This window comes from Pristis pectinata, chromosome 5, assembly GCF_009764475.1.
Source record: "Pristis pectinata isolate sPriPec2 chromosome 5, sPriPec2.1.pri, whole genome shotgun sequence".
Classification (NCBI taxonomy): domain Eukaryota; kingdom Metazoa; phylum Chordata; class Chondrichthyes; order Rhinopristiformes; family Pristidae; genus Pristis; species Pristis pectinata.
In genome coordinates this window covers 49,978,611-50,005,087 of record NC_067409.1, presented here as the reverse complement: position 1 = coordinate 50,005,087, position 26,477 = coordinate 49,978,611, and the positions used below count along the sequence as shown (strand labels likewise).

Below are 26,477 nucleotides of genomic sequence, written 5' to 3'. Positions count from 1 at the left end.
ACTGTAGTCTTAATTGCATTTTTGTTTCTGTTTATAGTGTTTTAGTTGAGTATTTGATGTGCTTTTTTGTGTAAAGGAAGTATTCTTTTTCCTTACTGTGTTATCTCAAATTAACTGGAAACTCTGTAATGAATGCTTTTGGAGCCTAAATTAATTTTCTTTGTGTTTCATGCTACTTGCCTGCACTTCTTATCTTAAAAAATTCTGGGAACTGGTGATATGCAAACATAATTAGTGACCAACAAAGATTTGCTTATTGATTCACTTTTATGAAATCTCATTTTAATAGTGTTATTTGAACCCACATAGAGCAGATGGGCCTCATTTCCTGATATTTGAGCTGTTCTTAACTTCAGCCAGAGCTGGTCTGGATTTCATTAAAAAGACCCCCTAAAGGCATCTTTGCAAATTCCAGAAATAATACCATTTTAGCTTACAAGGATAAATACTTAAATGCAGACAATCTTGTGAATAACAGGAATAAATATGAAATAAGTGGTTGCAGGTGACATTAACCAATCATTGAGTATGTGGAATATTTATGTAGGTAGTGTACGTTAAGCTGATGCACCATACTGGAGGATGTGTCTTTGGTAAAACAAAATCATTTTGATCTCATATGGAGTTATTTTGGATTGTCTGTTTGTTCAGTTTAATTGTTGATTTATGGTTGTTCTAAGTAGTGTATTTGTTTCTGAAATAATTACTACCCCATATGTCATCATTTTTTTTGTACATGTCATTTGTGAAGAGTTGAATATTTCTTGGCTGATTGGATGAAATACTTTGAGAAGCTTCCAACTTTTTTTAAAAAACTTTTTGTAGCTATAGTACTCTGATCCAGAAACCCTCCCACTAGTGTAGGAAGACTTCGTTTCCTTTGTGGAGAAAAAGGCTTGCGATATAATCCTTGCTTTTTCAGCTCTGAGGGACTATTTGGTCAGTTTATGTTGATTGGAGGTAGAGGTCGTATTCATCGTACCAGATCTGTTTGCTGTCATTTGTTCTGGCTCCTGAGTGGAGGTCAAGTGTAGCCAGGTGCCGGAAGATTGAACTTGTGTGTAAAAGTATTGCAGATTAACGTGAAGCGTTTTGCAGGAAACTGCCGAGAAGAACTGATTGTAAGTAACGAACAACTTGGCCATTCTCATGGGCTGCACAGTGAGCTTGGCTTGCCTTGAGGATGAGATTTGCCATGTGCCAGTGGATCATCAGAACCAAGTACAAGGAAAGAAAAGTTCTATGGAAAAGGTAGCGTGAGTTGTGAAGGTTTTATCATGCAACAGGACGGTTGCCCTTTCATAAAATCAGATGAGCTAATCAGTTTGGCTGGAATACAGTCCCAATATTTGCAGATCAGTGGCATCTTTTTTAATTTGGCAAAGTTGCAGGATTGGTTTCCTTTTGATTTTAAATATATTGACGTACGGAAGAGATAATTGAGAAGGATTTGCTTGACTAATGCAGTGAAAAGTGTTCAGCAGACCCAGTTGAACTGCAATGTTCAAACGGTTTAAAGACTTACAGATATCCCTTATCTTTAATCATTGTTCCTAGTTCCGTTAGAGTGATAGAAGTAAATCAGTGGAAAAGAATTCAAGGTAGTAAGTCCATTCCTTTCTCAGACTTGTGTGTTCAAACTGAGTTTCTTCAAAAGCAGTTTTTCATGAAATAAATGTGTTGTAAAATGCATGCAAAAGGTTTCTTGAACGAAAATGTATGTGGAATTGAGGAGTAACGAGGAAAATGTGGAGGGAGAAGCAATGCCAGTTTGCAGCTTGTGAAGTTAACAAACCCGCCTTTTTAAGTGTTCATGTCGGCTTCAAACTGAGCATTAACTTTCTTCTTAGTAAATACCCTTTTCCTAACTATTGTAGCATTCTCAGATTGATGAAATTCATTTTATTAAATTCAGCTGCAACTTGAATGATTGTTCTAGTTTAAAATAAAATTGTTTAGTTTCCTCCAATTTCTTTCCCCTTTGTCTCAAATACAATAATATTTAGCATTTTTTTGAGGGTGAAAGTCAGAGGTCACCATCAAAGGTCAAAGCCAATAACGTTGTGTCATATAATCAGCAATAATACTAACTGGACTTTACAATATATTTGAATTTTTCCCCAGATATTTCTGTTCTGTGTGGAAACAGTCACATTTAGAAAGATTACTTGTCAAAATACAGGTTAGTGGTAGCAGAGGCAGTATAAATGGTAATCAAACAATATGGGATTTCACAATGTATTAGTCATGTTTTACGCCAGAAAATAACACTTTTAAATTTTAATGTATTGTTTGTCCAATGACTCAGTTGGTCAAGAAGCTCTGAAAAGCCGGGAGGCCTAATTACACAACTTTTAGCGTTTACTGTTATCACTTGTCAGCAATAGGGCAGCTAGGATTAGATTTTGTGTACCTCGCCTTTGTGGTGGGGGGAGAAAGATCATTTTGATTTGCATTGTTCAGTGAATCATATTGGAAAGTGCATCTGCGCCCTTTTGTCAAGGACTAGTCTTGGCTCTGGCCTCCTAGATAGCATTGTTAAAATTCTCAAAATGCTTGAATTTAAAAAAAATTCTTGTTGTGTTCCAAGTCCTCTAACTCTGAAATTCCCATGCTAAACAACCTTCTCACTCTCTCCTACTCTCTTCAAAGGCACTACCTTTTCAGTCAAGTTTCTTACCATCTCTATTACAGGACCCTGCCTCAAATTTTGTCTAATGAAGCTGCAGTGAATGAACTGTTTTAGGTTTTTGGGTATAATATAGGAATAGGAGCAGATTTTTTTTTAGCTCCACCAGCCTGTTCTGCTGTTGAATAAGATGGTGGCTGATTGGTGTCCTGACTCCACAGCCTTATCCCTCAGTATCTTGGGTCAACATAAACCTCTGAATGAGATTTGTAGTTAATTGAAATAAAGATAATTATTGTTGTGTCACATGACCAATGTCCCTCTGGATGATATTTAAGTTACAGTTTCCAATCGATGTGAATTCCAGCCTCCGCTTTCATGAGAAAGGTGGACACTTTGAGTGGGATGGTGGAGGAAGGAAAAATATTTGAATGCAAGTTTATTTACGACATTACGATGTTATTACAACATTTAAAAGGCATTTGGACGGTTACGTAGATAAGAATGATTTAGAGGGATATGGGCCAAACGCAGGCATATGGGACTAGCTCACTTGGGCAGTTTGGCCAGCATGGATGAGTTGGGCTGAAGGGTCTGTTTCTGTGCTATATAGCTCTATGACTCCATTTCAGTAGAGGTAGCAATTCATGGTTAGTCTTGTCCAGCTGAAGGACTTTGGGGGGGGGGGGGGGGGTGGTGGAGGGGGAAGATTACAGGCCAAACCTTTTGGGTGTTGAAATAACTGATAGTAGATGTAACAAGAGCATGCAGAAGTCAGCATCAGTGGGTAAGGAAGAGAAAGGTGTCACCTCAGTTGAGGACTGGATTGAGGACGTGCAATGAGAGATACAATTAATACTCCTTGGTCATATCCCCACACAATGAGCAGTACTGAAAGTACTTTACCAGTGCGTCACTTTATTAAGATGAGAAAGTGAAGATAGAGATCAAAGGGAAAAGAAAAGAGTGATGATTATTCCTACAGCAAAACAACTGTAAAAACAGTTCTGTTCAATAAAGTACAATTAGATTATGGACTTATGCAAGGGTTATCAAATTTAAAAAGTCAACAATATTGGAAACAATTGAATCATTAACAAAAGATACCATAAAAGGCATGAAATAGATGCTTCCCTGTAGTTGATAATCAGTTTGATCTTTTATTTAATTACCTTCTGTTACTTTCTGTATTACCTGCCCATAAAGCAAAACCATTTTCCTGCCATTTCCTGGACATCAAAAAGTTAGATTAACAATCAGCTAACTAATATCTGAAGCAGATTTTCCACTGCTCATTGCGAAGCTAGGGTATGTGTGAATTTTTGGAGATTATGCTTTGAGCGTTGCCCTTTGTGCAGTGTGCCAATTGCAAGTATTGTGTATGCTTTGTAAAATGTGATTCTGCCATTTTTTGCATCTTTTGTGAAAGCTGGCAGGAGCCCATCTGTACTTTTGCTCAGTTTGCATTTAGTTTATATCATTTGTACAAAATCTAGATGTCTTGACTATAAACACGTTTTTAAATTTGTAAATTACAACTGTTTTGGGCAGCACCCCATTATTTATTGAGAAATTTCTCATAAAATAATGGATTGCTACCTAAAATATAGTTCTAATTTCTGTGTTAAAATATAAAAGGTATGATATTCCAGATGCGTCAAATTATTAAGTAGCTCACAGAAGTGAGTCTGTATTCTAAGGGAAATGTGTATTCAATTCAGTTAACTGGCCTGCAGCCCGGTCTCTGGACAGAATTAAGTCCCCAGCTGGGACTTAAACTGGTATTTCTAAAAATTATGTATTTGGTGGTTCATATCCATAGTTGACTTGGCCAGCACAGTGTCATGTGACTCAGTAGTATTATGGTGTGTAAGCTGACTAATTTAAATAGGAACATCTGTAAATACTGTCGAACTACTTTCAATAGTATTATCGTAGTGCCATATATAAAACTAAGTTCACTGTTGCAAGGAAAGATTATTTCAATTTTGAGGTGCCAAATTTGTATCTCCTGTTTCTCTATTTTCAGTTTAACCTATTGCCAAAGTCTGTAATTATTTGTGAACTAAAATGTTTTTTAAAATTATTCATTGATGGAGAAATAAATGAGTTAAAACCCCTTCTTCATTTTCTTACTTTCACTTCGATATATTAACTACCAAATACAAAGTTGTAGAACATCCATACTTGAATAGCATTATGCAGCAAAGTGCCCACATTGAAAACCACAATGTAACAAACAATCTGCTGGAGAAACTCCTGATGCAGGGTTTCGACCCAAAACATTGACAATTCCTTTCCTCCTACAGATGCTGCTCGACCCGCTGAGTTTTTCCATCAGATTTTGTTGCTCCAGATTCCAGCATCTGCAGTCTCTTGTGTTTCCATTGAAAACCAGAATGCCTTTACAATGTCACTACTAAAGAGTTGATAGCAAAAGTCAAGTTAACTTGACCCTTGACGTAGTCCTACTTTTATTAGAGATGAATTTTTAAAAAAATAATGGAAAAAAGTCATCTATATCTTTTTTGCTTAAAGGTATTTCTTAAGTAAAGTTTTATGAGAAAATGTATTGGCTTAAATGTTATTACTGCAAGCAACAGAATAAATGGGTGCCCAATGAATGGTGATAATCTGTGAATTACTCCTTAAACTCCAGAGTAATTTGCATAGAACCAGACCAGGTGACTGAACACAAGACTAAAAGGTAGGTGTAGGAAAGAAGAATTCTGCTTCGTGGAACAGTGGTAACAGTACAGTCACAACAAGGAGTTTTATCATTGGTACAGGCTCTCCCTTGATTGAAATGGGACCTGGGTCCCATTGGAAAGAATATGGACATCACAAAGGCTTTAAGTTAATAAGACCGAGGTTGGGGGGATCGATAAGAAACAAATATAAACAGTGGAGAAAAGGTAACCTGATGTTGGTTAAACTAAGGAACACCTAAATGATGACTAATTATTGAACAGAATTGTTAAAAATTAGGAGTAACTGCTCCTAGATACGTTAAAATATTAAACCAGCAATGCACATTGTGTTTGTATAAAATGAGAAATGAACATAGTAATACATCTGAGGACCAGATACAGTTGCACATACTAAGACATGGCCACTGAAAAATCAGGACTGGGATTCGAACATTGCAGTGTTTATTACGTATTCCCTTTTTGGGAAGTGAATGTTGCCAGCAAGGCCAGAATTTATTGCTGATCCTAAGGCCCTACTTCTGTTGCAGGATGAAATTCCAAAAAAGTGCTGAGTTGTGGATAAGGCAGTCAAACTGTAGAAAGTTAATATTGATTGATATATTAATAGCAGGAATTTGCACAAATTGGTGGGCATATTTGTTTCTGGTTTCAGTTAAGCACTTGTGTCATTTCATCTCTTCTGCCTTCCACCCAGTCATAGACCTCCCATTTTGTTTTATCCCCCCTCTCCTTTCTTTCTCCACTCAAGTAGCCTAGTGTGAGGGTGGTTTGATGGACGGCACAACATGGTGGGCCGAAGGACCTGTTTTGTGCTGTATGGTTCTATGGTTCTTAAGTCTCTTTCTCACGAGAGATGCTGTCTGACCTGCTGATGATGATTTCCAGTGCTTTCAGTATGCACTTTATGAATTAATTCATCTTGATTGGATTGAAGCCATGACCTCTTTGAAATAGTTTTTGATAGTCTTATACATGTGCCTTTGCTTTCTCCCAAGGTACGACTTAAACTCTCATTTCCAGCATCAATTTGACTTTAGTGATCTCAGGTTTGCAGAGGTCCAGAAGTTCTTGCAATCCCTGCAGTGATGAAGCCTGTGGGGGCTGAGAATTGAACTTGCGGAGTAGAATGAAGGAATGTTCATAATTTGCTAAAACAAAAATCCATAAACATTTTGAGATGAGCAAAACAAAGACTGAGAGAGAGGGCCCTGTAAAATTGGTAACTGAGTGTGGTTGGATATGGTGACAGGGGAATAGAGCTGATGAGGTGGACAAATGAATATTCTGGAATGGCAAAATTATAGCAACTGATCTTCACTGGGAATTTGCTGATATTCTCTCTATCAGTTCGTGAAGTAATGATCAGTTAAGATGCTAGATAAAGTTCATGAAGTGGATATTTTGGCAGTTTTCTGCTAGCACAGTGAAAGCCAATCACAAGCAACAACTTATGTTGCATGCTTTTAACCTTTGAGATTAAATTAAATATAAAATTACTGTTTCTTTTATGCAGTTGAATGGTATCATGCAATGTCAGGAAACCTGTACACAGAATCATATATTGCCCAATTCATGTTGTTCGCTAATATCAGTTCAGTGGAAGGCTGCCAGCTAGCAGCACTCCCTGTGTCAGCGCTTTAATGCTTATCATGTGAGTGTATCTTTAAGAAACGTGATTTGACTTTTGATACATTGTCGCACCAGTCACTGTTGTTTAGTTGAAAGTTGACTATCTTCAAAAAGCATTTTTTTTGTTGATAGCTCTACTTGCATTATTTGCTTTGAAAGCAACAATATTATAGAATCCCCAGACACTGTGTTGGCATCATGTGTGGAATGTTGCTGCTTGAGAGAGTAGCAGGGGAGTGATCCAGCATGAATAGAGCTGGAGTTCCCAGGCAATGAACATGTTCAATGGTGAACATGGTATTTTGGGGAGCTCAAGAGATATGAGAGGATGCAACCATTCAACTTGTATGCCGGATACATGGATATATTTCCAGAAGGCAAACAATAATGTTGAGTCCTGGGGTGGGGTGGGGTACACAGAACAGACAATAGTGGAGGTATGTGAAAATATGTCGATGCAGTTACTGATGGTGAAGTTGGAGGCTGGGACTTATTTCCCTGGAGTGAAGGAGGCTGAAGGGTGACCTTATAGAGGTTTATAAATAGGGTAGATAATCACAATCTTTTTCCCTGAACAGGGGAGTTTAAAATTAGAGTTGTATGTTTAAAGTGAGAGGGGAAAGGTTTAAAGGGGATCTGAGGGGCAAGTTATTCACACAGAGGCTGGTGGGTGTATGGAACGAGCAGCCAAAGAAGGTGGTAGAGGCAGGTACAATTACAATGTTTAAAAGGCGTTTAGACAGATACATGAATAGGAAAGGTTTAGAGCGATATGGGCCAAACGCAGGCAAGTGGGACTACAAGTAGGCATTTTGGTCTGTATGGACAAGTTGGCCCGAAGGGCCTGTTTCTGTGCTGTATAACTCTATGAATCTAATAAGAAACGTTGACAAGTCTGCTTGTGAAAAACTTGAAAGGATATCTTAATTGACTGCAGTCAGAGATTTTCATAGTTTATAAGTCTGGCTCTTGTAACGGGGGCCCAGAGGAAATAGTTGGCCAGTATGTGGTCCGTCTAAAGATGCTGGCAAAAAGTTGTAATTTCCAGACCTTTTTCGATCAATGGTTGCTTAGTTTGTGGGCTGGCTGATGAGAGAATTCAGGCAAAACTGTATGACACAGAACTCGAACTTCGATGGGCATGCAGAATGGCCGCTGGTGCAGAAATTCTGTTTAACAAGATGAAACAGTTTTGCTTGAAGTAAATTTCTGAGGTGCGAATGTCAGACAAGCATAAAAGGATGGAATTGGCAGTATCTCTTCCTTTGACCACTGCATCAGGTTCAGGTGGATGCAGGAAGCGACTTTGGGAATTTCTGGCTTGCAAAGCTTGAACGGGCCTGAGCTGACCTCACAATCTACCTTGTTGTGATCTTGCACCTTATTGCACTGTACTTGCTCTGTAGCTGTGACACTTTACTCTGTTTTTACCTGTACTACATCAACGCACTCTGTACTACCTCAATGCACTCTGTACTAGCCCAATGTAACTGCACTGTGTAATGAATTGATCTGTACAATCGGTATGCAAGACAAGTTTTTCACTGTACCTCGGTACAAGTGACAATAATAAACCAATACCAACACCAAAGAAGACCGGTATAGACATGGTGAAATGGACCATATAAGGGTGCTCCGGTAATGTGGTTGCTGCAAGCATAGTGGCAGCACCAAGAATTAGTGGGGTATTCGCCACATTAGATGTGGACCTACAGCTCGTTGGTGACTGTGAGGTCACCTTAATAATCAATGGTCATCTGGTGAAGATTTGACCAAGGTGGGGAGAACATGTATGAGCAGTAGTTCAGTACCCTGTGCCCTGGGAAGGTCTTCCAGGCTCTCAGGGAAATGCCATGCATTGTTGATCAATGATGTGGAGAGGAAGCTGCCAAAGATCTGGGCCAATTGCACAAGATGTTGACAATAATGGCAATAGACTGGCTACAGGGACTGCATGTTGACTGGATGGCATTGTACAGTGTTGGCACCTGCGGTCTCCCAGTGTGTGGCATTGCTTGATATGAGGGATATATTTGTATTTGCCCAGGATCCAATCCCATTTATTGCTACCTGGGACTGATTCCCTGTGACTATAAGCTGCAGTTGAACAAGGAGCTTCATAATTCAGAGAAGATTTGGCTGATAATGAAGGATGAACACAGCAAATGTTCAACCCCATGGGTGGTGGTCTCCAAGGCACATAAGGGTGCATTTATTTGGGGACTACAAAGTTTCTATGAATGGATAGAGTTGTTAACGATAAACAGCATTTGCCCACCTCACAGGAATCTCTGTCCCCTATCCTAGCAAGCAGTGCAATATGCATAAATCCTTAAAATGATGCAACTAATGAGAATACTTGACAATTCAGGCAGCATCTGCAGAGAGAAAAACAGAGTTAATATTTCAGGTCAATGACCTTTCATTGGAATCCTTCATTACGTGACTGATGTGAAACATTAACTATGTTTCTCTCTCCCCAGCATTTTCAGACTTGTGTACTGGCTAGAACTAGTGCTTTTTCAAGACGTGGCATAATTTCCTGGCTTTTGTAATCTGTGCTACTCTTGATAATCCCATGTGTTTTTTAAAGTGCTTTTTAAACTTTTCCAGCCACTTATTTTATAAGAAAGTGATCAAGAATAAAACAGTTCTCTCTTCTTATGTCCTCTTTAAAATTGTACCATTTAGCTTGCCTTTTGTCACTGCACTATTCCTATCTAGTGCATCAACTTGCACACTTTGTAACTTGTGTGTAATATAAATTTTAAGTTGAAGATCAAGGGACAGAATTTCATCTGGAGGACTTAACTAGGAAGTTACCTTGGAAGGTTTGCCAATTTGTGACCAAATTTTTGCCATTGTTTATTAAAACCCATTTTGTTTTAATCAATGAACTGACAGTAGAGTGCAAAGATGAATGTAAGTGAGCAGCAATTAACATGAGCAGTTGAGGCCTGAGGAAAATGGCCAAGTATGCCTCCTTTAAATATTGAAAGTTAAAGTTCATGTGCATAATCTCACATTTTATTTGCAATATTTTATCATGATATAGAAAGGGGGCATTTGACCCACTGAGTTCATGATAGTTTTCAGTAATCCCATTCCTCATTTACTTTGTAGTCACCTATTTTCCTCACACGTGCATAAACACCCTCCTGATTCTCCCACTCACCCACCTACGCTAGGGTTAATTTACAATAACCAATAACTTAGTAACCTGCACTTGGGGATGTTGGAGGAAACTGGAGCACCTGGGGGGAAAACCCATGGGATCACAGGAAGAACGTGCAAATTCCACACAGACGGCACCAGAGATCAGAATCGAACCCGGGTCACTGGAGCTGCGTGAAAACACCACTCTACCACCCAACGCATTGGATATTGGAGAATTTACAGGGCTTTGATTTTCAATATAACTTCTTCTAATGCCGTGAAAATGTGTTCAAATAACCAGAAAATATAGTGGTGGTCTTGAGAAACTAATAAAAGAATGCAGATGTGAATTAATTTCCTGCTGTGCCTAAAATTCTGGGTTTCATTTTACAGTTACTTTGAACCAGCATATTTGCAGGAATTCACATCATTAGCATGGAAATGAGCCATTATAGTGATCTGATATGCAGAGATCAACAGATGAATGTAAAAGTGAAGTAATTGGGGCCTACCATAATTATTTGGCTGATGTGAGCACTTGAGTTTTCACTGTTTTTCCTGTGTATTTACCTTAATTTAAGTATTTCCCAGGGTGAAGTTGTAAAGGAAATTCAGCCTTGAAGTACTTGCTTTCTTCTTGCTGAATCTGGTTTCTCAGCACTGGATGGCGCTCTGTGAAAATCCACTGTGGAAATTACTGTTACAGTTTCCAGTTCCTGTTTCTGAGCGGCGCTCCCAAGTCTGTGTGGGGTTTGTGGTGGGGGAATAAGGGCGAGGGTCCTTTCTGCCAAAGCAGAGGTTTACAGTGTGAAGAAATGACAACGTGCAAGTTTATGAATTAGTGCAGGAGTAGGACACTTGGCCCGTCAGTCCTGCTGTGCCATTTAATAAGATCAAGGGTGATCTGACTGTAACATCAATCTGCATTCCAGTCTACTCCTGGTAACTTTTCTTCACTTTCTTGCCCATCAAGAATCAATCTACCTCTGCCTTAAAAATATTCAAAGATTTTGCTTCCATTGCCCTATGAGGAAGAGAGTTCCAAAGACTCTCAAACAAACCTCTGAGGGAAATAATTATACCTTATCACTGCCATAATGGCACTTACTTTTAAACAATGAACCCTAGTTCTCGATTCTCCCATAAGAAAATGATCTGCTCCACATCTGCCCTGTCAAGACCCTTCGTGATCTTTCCTTACTCTGTATTCTGTACTTCCTTTATGATGGTGAAGGAAGCCATTCAGCCTACCTGGCTTGCAGAGCAATTCCTCTCCCCTGCTAATTTTCGCTGCAACCTTTTCTCCCCATAGTCTCATCCCACCTACACCAGGGGAAGTTTACAGTAGCTACTTAACCTACCAGCATGTCTTTGGGATAGCTATAAAACAAAGGGCTGATCTTTTAAAACCAAGGTACACAGAAGTTTCTTCTCTCAGAAGGTTGTGAACCTCTGGAATTCTCTGGTGAGGCCCGGATCTTTAGATATTTTTAAGGTAGAGATGGATAAATATTTGTGAGATTGAGGAATTGAGGGTTGTGGAGATCTAGCACAGAAGGGGAGTTGAGGCCAGCATAGATCAGCCATGATCTTTTTGAATGTCAGGACAGGCTTGAAGGGCTGAGATTTTCCTCCTGTCCCTATATTCTCGTGTTCTTGTGGGAGGAAACTGCAGCACCCGAAAGAAATCCATGTGGTCACAGGGAGAACCTGCAATCTCCATGCAGACAACACTAGGGATCAGGATTGAACTGGAACTTTGAGGCAGCAGGTCTACTAGCTGTGCCGCTCGAAATGATCTTGTATATTTCATTTGTCCCCTCTTGTCTTTTTAAACTCCAATGGATACAAGCTGAGCCTATTCAACCTTTCCTCATCAAACAACCCACCCATTCCAGGAATCAGTCCAGTAAACCTTCTCTGAATTGCTTCCACCACACCCTTGCTTCATTAAAGAGATCAATACTCTATGCAGTACTCTAGATGTAGTCTCACCGATATCCTATCATGTGAAAGAAACTATAGAATGGGAAAAGAGAAAAAGCACTGGTTAATCATAAGTTCCCAGTTTTGGCATCAAGTGCATTTATGTTTACCTCAGCTGTAGTGGAAATCTTAGATTGCAGTAGAATGTGTATAAAAGTTGTATTTTTTTAATGGTAGTATTAAAAATGTACCTTTTTTCAATAAATAATTGTTTTTCTGCTTGCATTTATCTTGCCACTGGCTTATTGTGGTAGCGGCTTTAGTGGTTTCTGATGCTTGGGTTTTTTGTCCAAGCCATCATTCTCCATGTTAACTTGGGCATCAAATCATTTAAGTAGCTTAAGTGCCTTGGTTACATAAGCCTTCCAAGCTTGAGTGCATTGAAACAACCTGTCTTTAAAATTTAACTCTTTGAAGTCCTAGTACCTTTCTCGTGAATTTTGATTATTCACCTTCCAGTGGGCATGATCTGATGGCCATGGCAGAGACGGGTTACAAAGAGATCAAAGCTGGAAAGTCAATATTCAGGGATAATTGACTTTTAGGAAGGATGGGCGGGAAGGAATAGGTGATGGGGTAGCTCTGATAACATGGGAAGAAATCAATAGTTGTGAAAGATGATCTAGTCTTGGAAAATGTAGAGTCAATTTGGACATAACAGTTGGCAAGGGAAAGAAGATAGTAGTTAGTGTGTGTACAGACCCCACTAACAGGAGCCAGATGAAAGGGAAGTATATAAGTCAGGACCTAAAAGGGCCAGGTTTTTTAAAAAAAAGTAGTGCATTAATCATAGGTTAATCAAATTGCAAATAGTAGCTGTACAACTGAACTTACGGGTGCATTCAGGACAGTTGCCAGAAGCAATATGTAATGGAGCCAACCAGGGAGCAAGCCATTGTTGATCTGGAAATGTGTAACAAGACACATTTAAGAAATGATCTTGGAGTAAAAGATCCTCTGGAAGTAGTGATCACAGTATGATTAGAATTTAGCATCCAGCTTGAGAAACATGGGTATGAAACAAATTTGTTAAACTTAAATAAGTGGAATTACAAAGGAAAGAGGATAGATCTTGCCAAGGTCAACTCAGCAAAATAGATCAGCAGGTAAGACAATAGACAAGCAGAGGCAGATATTTAAAGGGATAATTCATGATTCCTAGCAAAAAAAATCTTGGAGGAGAAGTGGTTCTAAGAGTGGGATGAACTAACCATGTATGACTAACCAAGGAAGTTAAGGTATTAAGTTGAAAGAGAAAACATAAGGTGACAACTCTGTGGGCAAATTAGCAAGAAGTTCTTTTTAAAAAAAATGACAAGGTGTATATTCTTTAAATATATAAAAGGGAAAAAAGAGGCCAAAGTGACCCTCAGAGAATGAGACTAGGGAGATAATTATGGGGAACCAGGAAATGCAGAGGAGTTAAATTAATGCTGCAAACGTTCCCATTAATACAGAAGAATAACAGGAGAGGATTTAAATATCAGTACCATCACTGGAGAATCAGTATTAGGCAAGCTAATGGGGCTAAGGACAGATAAGTCTCCTGGACCTCGTTGTTTGCATCCTTGGATCTTAGGAAAAATAGCAACGGATGCTAGATCCAGTGGTTGTAATCTTCTAAAAGTCCTTAGATTCTGGAGCGGAAATGAGGGATTGGGAAACTGTCGATATGATACCTTCATTCAAAAAAGTTGGAGACAAAAAGCAGGTAACAATAGGCCAGTTAGCCTGACACCTATTGTTGGGAAAATGTTAGAATGGTCTATTAAAAGCAGAACATTTGAAAAGTTATACCCTGATTGAGCAGGGTCAGCAGAGCTTCATGAAGGGGAAATCTGACAAATTTATTAGACTTCTTTGAGGAAGTATTAGTCAGAGTGGATAGAAACAATGGCTGCGACATATTTCAATTTTCAAAAGGTGCTCAGAAAGAGAGAATGCAACAGGTTACTTCAGATGGTAGGAGCTCATGGTGTTGGAGGTAATGTACCAGCATGGATGGAGGATTGATTAACTGGCAGGAAGCAGTGAATAAGGATACAGGGTTGCACACTTGTGATACTTTACCAAAATTCTCTGGACAGGTCCTGGCAGAGTAGAAGTCAGCAAATGTCACACCACTGTTTCAAGAAGGATGTAGGCAAAAGGCAGGTCACTGTAGGTCAGTTAGCTAAACGTCCATAGTTGGAAAAAATGCTTGAAGCTATCAGTAAGGAAGAAATAGTGAGCCATCTGGATAGAAATGGTTCCATCAGGCAGACGCAGCATGGATTCAGGAAGGGCAGATCCTGTTTGACAACCTTATTGGAGTTCTTTGAGGATATAATGAGCGCAGTGGATAGAGGGGGATGTTGTATACTTGGATTTCCAGAAGGTGTTCGATAAGGTACCACATAAAAGACTTATCCGTATGTAAGGATGAATGAAGTTGGGGGTAACGTATCAGCATGGATAGAGGATTGGTTAACCAATAGAAGGCAGAGAGTTGGGATAAATGGGTGTTTCTCTGGTTGGCAGTCTGTGGTGAGAGGGGTGCCACAGGGGTCGGTGCTGGGCCCGCAACTGTTCATGATATACATGAATGATTTGGAAGAGGGGACCGAGTGTAGCGTATCTAAGTTTGCTGATGACGCCAAATTGAGTGGAAAAACAAATTGTGCAGAGGATGCGGAGAGTCTGCAGAGAGGTATAGATAGGTTAAGTGAGTGGGCAAGGGTCTGGCAGATGGAGTACAATGTTGGTAAATGTGATGTCATCCATTTTGGAAGGAAAAATAGAAGATCAGAGTATTATTTAAATTGTGAAAGATTGCAGCATGCTGTTGTGCAGAGGGACTTGGGAGTGCTTGTGCATGAATCACAAAAGGTTGGTTTGCAGGTGCAACAGGTTATCAAGAAAGCAAATGGAATGTTGGCCAACATTGTCATTAATTTTTTTGGATTGAGAGATTGATTTAAGAGCAGGGAGGTTATGCTCTAACTGTACAGGGCACTGATGAGGTTGCACCTGGAGTACTACGTGCAGTTTTGGTCTCCTTACTTGAGGGAAGATATTCTGGCTTTGGAGGCGGTGGAGAGGAGGTTCACCAGGTTGATTCCAGAGATAAGGGGGTTAACCTATGAGGAGAGATTGAGTTGCCTGGGGCTATACTCATTGGAATTCAGAAGAATGAGAGGAGATCTTATAGAAGCATATAAAGTTATGAAAAGAATAAGATAAAGGCAGGAAGGTTGTTTCCACTGGTAGGTGAGACTAGAACTAGGGGACATAGCCTCAAGATTCGGGAGAGTAGATTTAGGATGGAGATGAGGAGAAACTGCTTTTCCCAGAGAGTGGTGAATCTGTGGAATTCTCTGCCCAGGGAAGGAGTGGAGGCTACCTCATTAAATATATTTAAGACACAGATAGGTTTTTGCATAGTAGGGGAATTAAGGGTTATGGGGAAAAGGCAAGTAGGTGGATTTGAGTCCAGGGACAGATCAGCCATGCTCTTATTGAATGGTGGAGCAGGCTTGACGGGCCAGATGGCCTACTCCAGCTTCAAATTCTTATGGTCTTATGTTCATTTTCAACTATTTGGCAACCAGTAACCAGCATGGTGCCACAGGGCTCAGTGATGGGATTGCAGGTGTTTACAATTTAGGTTATTGACTTGAGTGAAATGAAATGAATGTATTGTAGCCAGATTTTCCATGATACAAAAGGAGAGCTGAAAACAAGCTGTGAGGAGGATAGAAAACATTTTAAGAAATATTTTTATGGGATAAGTTGGCAAACGGAGTATAATGTGTGAAATTGTTCTATTTGGAAGGAAGAATGAAAACAGATCATTATTCAAATGGAGAAAGACAGCATAAAGCACCACAACAAAATGATTTGGAACACAGAAAGCTGGTGTTCAGGTGTAGCTAGTCATCAGGAAGGCCATTGGAATGCTGATGTTTGTTTCTAGATGGTTGGAAGTCTTAGTACAACTCTACAAGACTCAAGTGAAACCTTTCTAGAGTACTGTGCACAGTTCTGGTTTTATTATTTATGAGAGACTGTTCATCAAAATGATCTGGGTACGAAGAGATTCTCTTATGAGGAAAGGTTGAATAGGTTAGATCTATACCTGTCGCATTTAGAAGAATGAGAGGTGATCTTATTGAAACATTTAAGATTCTCAGGGGGCTTGACAGGGTAAATGTAGGAGGATGTTTCCCCTTGAGAACCAGAGAGTATTGTGTCAGAAAAAGGAGCTGCCTGTTTAAGACTCAGATGTGGAAGAATTTCTTCTTTCAAAGGATTGTGAGCCTTGGGAACTTAACCTAGAAAGCTGCAGAGGTTGAATTCACGAAGATTATGAAAGCTGAGATTGATTAAAATTTTAAGCAATGAGGGAATCAAGGTTTATAGGGAAGGAAAGTGGACTTGAGGAAAGTTGTATCTTAGAGAATGCTGGAACAGGCTTTCTCTTCAGGATTTAACTGGATACGTCCACCATATGCACACAAACTGCTATGCCTACCAGCCTGGTGCAGTTTGCAAATCTGGATCTACAACGATCTATTCCTTCATTTAACTGATGGATAAAGTACAGCAGTAAACTGGGGAAAGTTTACTTGTCTATTGAAAACAGACACACTCCTGATTTTGAGAAAGAAACTCACATGCACTAAGCTGTCTCTTGAGTCAGGTCTTCAATATAAATTTGGTCCTAGTGAGTTGGAAGCATATCTTACCTGCTAGTCTCAAACTGTGGTTAGCCTAAATACAGACCTGCATTGGTTTACAGCAGTTAGAAGCTCACATGATGTACCCTCTGGGAATGTATGAGAGCAACATCTAGGTTTGATTTTAACTTGTGTTTCATAAACATTATGTTAATTTGCTAACATTTGCAGTTCTCCTTTCCTTCATAAATACCACCTACACAGTTCCCTCATTGTGCCAAGTTTTTTTTTCTGCTGTTTTCCTGGAAGGGATTGGATCATTTGTTCAATGGAGGCAGTTAAATCTGAGACACATAGCAAGTGTACGTGCTGCAAATTATTATATAAATTTGTGCTTGGCAAGTTGATTTACCTAAGCTTGAATCTTTTGGCTTGGAGAATAAGGAAACAAGAATATTCTCATTGAACCAGAAATTACTGTTACTGTATGAATGAATAATATCTCTTATCAAATCCTAAAATTAAGGGAGATAATGACTCAGAAACACTGGCAGTAATTTCCACCCTATAATAAAAATGTGTGGTCATGCCTTGGCATTGCTCGTGGGTTATTGGGGTTTGGACCAAGATTTCAGATATTTGGCATGTCTCTACTCAGAGCCCCTTAATGATTGTTTATGCTCTACAGTTATCACTTAGTAAATTCTGTAGTCTGTGCTTCAGAGGTTCGGAGTTTGAATTGGCAGAATGAGTGCTGGGAATTCCAGCCTTTGGTGAACCACATAAGATAGCTCGTGCTGATCATGTTGTTCTCTGCTGCTAAGCAGTTGTTCTTGAAGGCCAGGCTGTGCACAGTAGTAATTTTTGGTCTAAGGCTTTGTTTAGTTATGGAAAATAAGGTGAACCTGCATTATGGAACATTTCACTTCTTTTAAAGGAGAATATTTTGCCTTCCTTGTTTTTGCATCGACGGAAACATTTAGTAAAATATTATTTTTATAATCAAACTGATCAATAATGCCTGGAAAGGTGGCTTGAAATCTCATTATCATGGGGTATGGTTCTGGAGTCATTGGTACTTGGTTCTAAGATCTCTAGAATGTAAGGTTGAAGGGGAAGTTGCCTGTGGCTCTACAACTTGTCTGACGAATAGGGCTTTGAAACTGGAGGTCTGCTCGTACAAAATTGAAACCCTGATCTGACCCTGAGGCATTTGCGGAAGATACACCAGTCCTTGTACATTTAGTTGGATTTTGTCAGCCATGGGTCGGGTAGCCAGGCTCTGTTTACTGCACTAGCATGACAAGAATTTCATAGTTGTATTCCCACAATGTTAGTTATGTGCTTTAGGGTCTGAGGCCTGGAAGCACAGCTATTAACTGTCAATCCATTTAAATAGCTACTCAGATACCTCACTTTGTAAGATACTGTAAAGAGGTTATGAGGTAAATAAATCTCAGTGGGAGGTTTGTAGATTTCCATTTGTTCATAAATTACTGGCTTCAGGTAAATCTGCAAGCTTTTCTTTCCAACTTGGCTTCAGTCACAAAATACGCATTCTCCCACCTTCCTTAATACTGGCCTACTCACATTATTCTTCTGTTCTCTTTTGTGTATTTACTTAGTTTCAACTTGACTATATCACTGTAGATTGCCTTCACTCATCAATGTTGCAATTTTTTTGCTATTTGTATTTTTATTGGTTGATTATCTAATATTGATGTCTTTTCTGCATTGACCCCAACAAATTCCTTCATGACATTTTGGTCCTGTATTGGCTCCACTTTGTCTTTTATGAGGAAGAGCGCCTGCCCATTATGTTGGTTGTAGCCTCTTAATTCTGGTTTCCTGTTGTTTTTTGTTCCAATCCTCGCAAGTCCTTTGGTAATATGGCAACAGTATTGTGCCTAGTGCTCTTAACTCTGACCTGACCTAAATTCTGTACAAGATCAACATAAATTGTATTGTTATCGGAGATCTCAGCTGGACAATCATATAAATGGCTTCTCAGCAGGTCAGAGCTCGGGAAATTGATTGACAAGTGACTTGCCTCCTTTGTCCAGATGCTTCTGAACTACGTCTATCAAGTGTGTGAGGGAATTCCTTCAGGTGGCCCAATGGATATACCTGGAACAACACTGGATCTGCTTTCCACCATCCAGGGCAGGGTGATCCACTTGATTGTCAACCCAACCATCAATTCATAGGTCCAGTCTCTACACCACTGGCACGCGGACAACTTGTAGGATTTACTGCAGCAACCTCGTCTTTGACAGCATGTCGCAAACCTCTGACCTCCAAGAGCTAGAAGAACAAGGGCACCAACTTAATGAGAACAGTATTTCCTTCAGGTTCTCCTCCAAGTTTCATACACCTGACTGTAATTGTCTTTCTGTTTACCCTTGTCAACCTGGCTCACATTCTGACAATGGAAAATAAAACACGGGCAGGTAATTGCCAGAGGTTTGCTGGGTTAGTTCAAAGAGGCTTGTAAGTTGTACTTAGCAATTCACAGCTAAGTGATATCAATTTCATTAAGTTCATCCCAGTGGGCAGTTGTTGGTGACTTCTCGTCCACATCATTAAAGCCACCTATAATTTGACAAGAATGAATGCACTTGGAAGCAATTGAATAATTAATATGGGAGGTAAATAGTATGTGGTGCACAATGGATGGATAGCTGTTCCAGTTGCCAGTACAAACAGGCACAAGGTCTGCTCCTTTATTAAAGTGACCATTTCCCTGTGATCTGAGATGTGGTTGATGCTTGCAGAAGCAGGCTGCTGGGAGACTTGTTCTGCTCCGCCGTCAGCAGCACCTTTAGTCAAAGTATCATAGGACATACGACAATACAGCACAGGAACAGGCCCTGCGGCCCATGATGTTTGTGCCAACCATGTTCTATATCCCTCCATTCCCTGCCTGTTCTGTGCCTGTCTAAATGCCTCTTAAATATTTTCTGTTGAATCTGCCACTACCACTTTCTCTGGCAGTGCGTTCCAGGCACCTTCCACTCTCTGTGTACAAAAGAAAAACTTGCCTTCTGTCCTCTTCCTTTTCAGTCCTGATGAAGGGTCTCGACCCGAAACGTCGACTGTTTATTTCCCTCCATAGATGCTGCCTGACCTGCTGAGTTCCTCCAGCATTTTGTGTGTGTTACCTTGTAAATTTCCTTCAAACCTTCGCTCTCTCACCATAAAGCTATGCCCTTTAGTATTTGACATTTCCATCCTGTGGAGAAAGACACCAACTTCCTACCTTATCTATGCCTCTCATAATTTAATATACTTCTTGCCCTCCTGATTCCCTGTTTAAATTGCCTAATAATGTTCTAATTTGCCTTTCCCCACTTTCTCCCAAGGTCCAGATGTATCCTGATCCATGACTATCTGAAAACTTAAGGACTTGCACTCACTGTTCCTAAAATGCTCTCCCACTGAAACTCCAATCACTTGGTCAGACTCCTTTCCCAATAATGTATAGTAGGGCCCCATTCCTGGTTGGACTATCTACATATTGTGCCAAGAACCCCTCCTGAATGCACCAAACAAATTCTGCCCCATCAAAGCCTCTGGTACTAAGGGAGTCCCAGTCAATACTGAGGAAAATAAAATCACCCACTACAACTACTCTGTTGCTTTTACATCTTTCCATAATCTGTCAACATGTCTGTTCCTCTGTCTCCTGCAAGGCTGTTAGGTGGCCAATAAGGCATTGGGTGTCTATACTACAAACTCATCAAAGTGATTGCACTTTTCTAATTCCTGACCTCTACATATATTGATGTATAAGATATTCATTTATTAGTCACATGTACATCGAAACACACGGTGAAATGCGTCTTTTTGCGTTACTGAGAATATGCTGGGGGCAGCCCGCAAGTGTCGCCACTCTTCCGGCACCAACATAGCACGCCCACAGCTCCTAACCTGTATGTCTTTAGAATGTGTGAGGAAACCCATGCAGACACATGGAAAGAATGCACAAACTCCTTTACAGACAGTGGCGGGAATTGAACCTGGGTTGCTGGCACTGTAATAGCGTTATGATAACTGATACACAAGTGCCACTGTGACATTCTCCCTGATTAGTTGTGCAACCTCCCCCACCTCTTTTACATCCCTCTCAATCCCATCAGAGATGCTGAGCTACTAATCCAGGCTCTAAGTCGATCTGCCTTATCCATAATACTCCTTGCATTGAAATAAATACATTTCAGCCCATCAGCCCCAGTGTTGTCATTAATGTGGCCCTGCCTGTCCTTCCTTTCAGACTTAATTGACTTAACCTCTACCTTCCCCTCAATCCCTCCACTTGCTGACCTGCTCTGTTTCCCACTCCCTTGCCACATTAGTTTAAAACCTCCTTGCAAGGATACTGGTGTCCCTCTAGTTTAGCTGCAACCTGTCCTCCTTGTACAGGTCCCACCTCTGGAAGGGAGCCCAATGATCTCCATATCTGAACACTCCCTCTGGTACCAGCTCCTTAGCCATGCATTCAATTGGTCTATCTTCCTATTTCTTACCTCACTAGCACATGGCACGAGGATTGATCCAGAGATTACACCCCTTGAGGTCCTTTTTTTTAACTTTCTACCTAACTCCCTTAATTGTCTTTGCAGGTCCTCATCTCTCTCTTCCTACTTATGTCATTGGTACCAATATGGGCCGTGACCTCTGATTTCTCACCCTCCCCTTTCAGAATGTCCTGTGCCTACTCACAGATATCCTTGACCCAAGCAACCCACCATCTTGGAGCCTCGCTCGTGGCCATAGAAATGCCTATCTGTGCCCCTGACCAAAGAGTCCCCTATCAATTTTGCTTGCCTAGTCCTTGACCTACCCTGCGTTACATAATAGTCAGTTGTGATGCCACTGATCTGGCTGCTGCTGTCATTTTCCCCTAAGAGGCTGTATCCCCCCAACAGTATCCAAAAGGGTATACTCGTTTGAGAGGGAAACAGCCCCAGGAGATTCCTGCACTACCTGCCTTCACCTCCTGGCAGTCACCCATCTATCTGGCTGACACTTTGATGTGACCGACTCCCCGAAACTTCTATCAATAATATTCTCTGCCTCCTGTATGCTCCTCACTGAGTCCAACTACTGTTCCATGTGGTCTGAGAGGACCTGCTGTTGGATACACTTCCTGCAAACGTAGAGCATCATCACATGGCAGTTTTGTGAAGCTGCTCCATTATGACACTTCTCACTCTTCAACATTTCATGTAATGACCAGACTAAAGTATTTTTCATGGAATTTTCTGGCGGTTATGCTCACACCAGCAATGAATGTTCTGTGGAAACCTCTGAATTGACAAAAAGGTTCAAATTAGTTCAAATCAAGCCAGTACAACATTAAACTCGGATGAGCATTTTTGAATTGTTACTAACAGATGCTGCCAGTTTTATTGCTGTTTAGCTCACACTGCTTTATTTTATATATGGTGGGACAAGTCCAACTCCACAGCAGTCGGAAACTTGCTGGCCAAATTTTGAGACCTTGTTATGTGCAAATTGGTTAATTTTTCTAACTGTCTTCATTGAAATGTTCTGAGGTTGTAAAAAGCTGTGAAAGTTCAAGGTACTTTTGTTTCTCAGCCTGGGAAGATCCTTAAAGAAAATATACTTTATCTTCTGGCAGGTTTGGAAACCATCTCTGCATCTTGCTTAAGCCTCAACTTATTATTTGCATATTTATAAGATTCTACATTGAGTACAATTATCTTTTTCTCCTGCAATTTAGATCAGACTGGGAAAGGAGTAGGTTAATTCTCTGCTCCCTTTTTGCTGTCCTCCACTTAAGTTTCCTCAGGACAGGGTTAAAATTGGAGACGGGGTGGGGGGTGATATATCCCACGATCTCATTAAGTGTTGTACTCTGTCTTTCTGTTGTTATCTCTCTGACCCTTTCTCAAAAAAACTCTAAATATAATAACTATATTGAGGGAAGAACAGATGGCCTTTTATTGAGGCTTGAGTTATAGTAACATCAGGAGAAATCTGAAGAGTGGAATATTCAGCAGGACCTAGCAAAACCAGGGAACTACATCTTTTGATAAACCGTAGCAAGTTGTATCTGTAATTCTTTTTCAATCCATTTACTTTCTGTGCCGAACTCTCCGCAGCTTCAGCCTCGCTATACCCAGTATATGGCTTTCCCCTGAAAGCGGTTATCAAATGTAGCAAGGGCATGGTTACCTTGGCAACACGACATCAAATGTTTCTTGCAGTGTGGTTGATTTATTAACTGGCAACGTTAGAGCTCTGTACAAATGCATTGGCTTCATCTGTGTTTGCAAATAAATAGATGGGTAGGATAATGAATGAAACACTGAAAGTAAGGCAAAATACTGTTGTCAGATAAACGCAACAAATTATATGAAATATTTGATTGGTTCAGATGTAATTAGCCATTAATGTTTGTAATTTACCTTGGTTTATGGAGTGGGTAAATTCCTGATTATATGTTTAGAGCATCACTTGTCTTTCTACAGGATGTTATTTCTTTTTCACCTGGTAACCCTTACTGACGGGCAGACTACTAAATGATTCTTTCACATTTAACTTATATTGTTTGAACTGGGGTTGGATCAAGTCACAGGTCACATTCCATTTACTGACAGGAAATGCGCATAATGGAGGCAATGTCAACATTTCAGAGCTCTTGATTGACACTTAAGTTTCCAATCTGACCTTGTGACCATATTTCAAACCCGCATCTTCTCCCTACTAAGTACATTTTTAAAAATCCCTCATTCCTACCAACATCATGTTGAAATTTGTCTGATCCTTTTTGTTCTCGGCACAAATTTTCCTTTGGGCAGTATGTGAGAAAATGGAAAATGTTCTGAAAAGACGGGTTTATGGTTATATTGCACATGGGAAATCTTCCCCACATAGTAAGAACTGATGACGTTGTGTAAAGATGCTCACAGCCCAATGAAGCGAGGAATTTTGTGTAATATTCTGCCTCCTGAATAGTATAATAGCTGCTTTGAATGAATTCTTAATTATACATTTTGAGTCTCAAATTATTGTTAATGTTAGGTCTGTTCTATGCCTTTTCTAATGGAGAAGTGTGTGCATGTAGATTGCACCAGCCAGTGCATGTTTCTTGCTCGTGATAAGAGTTCTACAATCCATTCAGATCAAACCCCATAGTCCAGGTTTGCAAATTAAGTGAAACCTATTTAAATCTTCTCACAGAAAATTGTTTGAAAAACACAATGAAAACATTTGTTTTAATATTCTATTTGAAGAAAAAGGTGATAACCATGTGGTAAGTGGTTATCATTGAAGTGCAGTGTCTGGGTTACCAAGAAAACAACGAAAGTGCATTGCTTGCATCTGGATATATTTGGGCGTTATATTGTGGAAAATGAACAAAAGAATGAGAAAGTAACTTGTATAAAAAATTTTACTTGCCCTGAACTGGATATGAGTTTGTGAGGTTTGTGGTAATTAGTGCTGCTAAGATCAATTTTATACTCTGACAGCTCTCATCAGTTTGATTGCATTCAGGTTAATAATTGTGCTGCCAAAATGTCTTCCTGTGAAACCTTACCTCACAATCAGACTGTAGTTTCATTTATTTCTCTCCTGAAATGGTCTATTGACAGAAGAAAATGCTGAGATAAATTTGGTGGTTGCAATACCAGACAGATGTGTACACATTAAAAGAACAGCGGGAAATAGAGACATTAATTGACAGTGGCAATAAGTGAAAGTTTTTCCCCATTTTCTTCTCATAGCTGAAAACGAAAATTTAAAGCAGCAGAGGTCATGAAGATGAACTATGTCAGTGCAACAACGAAAACAGAAACTAAATGGAAGCATTGCTAGAAACTAGTAATCCATGTCTCTAATTTAACTGTTCAAACTGCAGCATTTCTTGTAGAAATGTGTTTGTGATAATTTGAGATTAAACACAAGTACTGGTCTGCAGTCATTGAGTACTCGGACTGTCATCTAATTTGTCATTGTTTAGGAGTATGGTGTATGATGATGAAAATAACTTTTAGATTTATAACACCATTTCAAATAATTTATAAAATGGTATTGTTTATTCTTCATTTTGAAGTCACTGGTGCAATTGAATAAGCTAAATCAATAATGCCTTCAATTTTTAAAAAGATGAGGTCACTGTAACCAGGATGCAACAGTTAGATTCTGATATTTTAATATTAAGTATTTTTGCTGTTTTTTCATGGGGTTTGTGAACAAATGTATGAAGTTCATTGAGGGTGACACATAATTTTTTGCTTTACTCTTATTTTCCTTTAGGAATTTAAAAAAAAGAGCCCACAAAGTTTTGGCAGGGTTTTGCACAAAATCCTTGGATAAAACTGTGACATCATTTCATTGTTTTACTTTCAATTTGCAAATCTTAATTCATCCTTGTTTAAAAATCAGCCTATTGTTCCTGGTTAATGTAGTGTTGCTGAACACACATTTGCTTTTGGTATTTCTTTGTCCTGGAAGATTAATTAATATCCACAAATAAATTTTGAGTCCTGCTGAATAATCCAATAAGAAGTAAATCAAATATTGAAATATTCCTGTGATGCTGATTCGAAGGAACACCAAGTTTTAGGGGAGTGCTCTTTACTTGATAATGACATGAAGCTATTTAGTTGTCAGCAGTAGGCAGCTTGTCATTTGAAATCAATTTTTTTGTTTGGGCTTAGCTGTTGACAACCTACATTAATATGCTCTTAAGGCTATGTACATATTTAGGTTTATAGCTACGCATTCAATTATTTAAAGATCTATTTTAATAGAAGAAAAATTACAGTTCAAAATCGACCATTTTTGTCACCGATGTGCAATTTGGAGCCACCTTGTGCTGGCAGTCTATTGACAAATGTGTATTAAATTTATTATTGTCACATGTACCAAGGTACAGTGAAAAACATGATGGTTTTGCATACCATCCATATAGATCATTTCATCACATCAGTGCATTAAGGTAGTACAAGGGAAAACAATAACAATGCAGAATAAAGTGTTTCAGTTTACAGAGAAAATGCAGTGCAGGTAGACAATAAAGTGCAAGGCCACAAGAAAGTAGATTGTGAAGTCAAGAATCCATTTTATCATACAAGGGAACTGTTCAATAGTCTTATAACAGTGGGATAGAAGCTGTCGTTGACCTGGTGGTACATGCTTTCAGGCTTTTACCTTCTGACCAATGAGAAGGGGGAGAAGAGAGAATGTCCAGGGTGGGTGGGGTCTTTGATTATGCTGGCTGATTTGTAGACAGAGTCCATGGAGGGGAGGCTGGTTTTCATGATGTGCTGAGCTGTGTACACAACTCTCTGCAGTTTCTTGCAGTGTTGGGCAGAGCAGTTGCCATACCAAGCCATGATACATCTGGATAGGATGCTTTCTATGGTGCCTCTATAAAAATTGGTGAAACTCAAAAGGGACATGCCAAATTTCTTTAGCCCCCTGAGTAAGTAGAGGTGCTGGTGAGCTTTCTTAGCTTTGGTCTCTACATGGTTGGAACAATACAGGCTATTGGTGACGTTCACACCTAAGAAATTGAAGCTCTCAACCCTCTTGGCTTTAACACAGTTGATGTAAACAGGAACGTGTGGACCACCCCCCTTTCTGAAGTCAATGACCAGCTTTTTTGTTTTGCTGATTGAGGAAAAGGTTGTTGTCATGAGATATTAAGCTCTCTGTCTCCTTCCTGAACTCCGA

General features: G+C 39.7%; 1 protein-coding gene across 4 annotated transcripts in view; it reads left to right on the top strand.

The window, feature by feature from the left end:
• Positions 1 to 26,477, top strand: part of LOC127570373 (tensin-3-like) — a 326,270-nt gene that overhangs the window by 57,646 nt on the left and 242,147 nt on the right. The window contains exon 1 of one of the 4 annotated variants that reach the window (XM_052015884.1): positions 976 to 1,121. The exons of 2 other annotated variants lie outside the window; for them this stretch is intronic. Coding sequence is in view for 1 of the 2 variants with exons in the window: in XM_052015881.1 (XP_051871841.1) it covers positions 1,150 to 1,251 (102 nt within the window). In the remaining variant the exon portion in view is untranslated. One more of the 4 variants, XM_052015881.1, reaches the window with a different exon arrangement.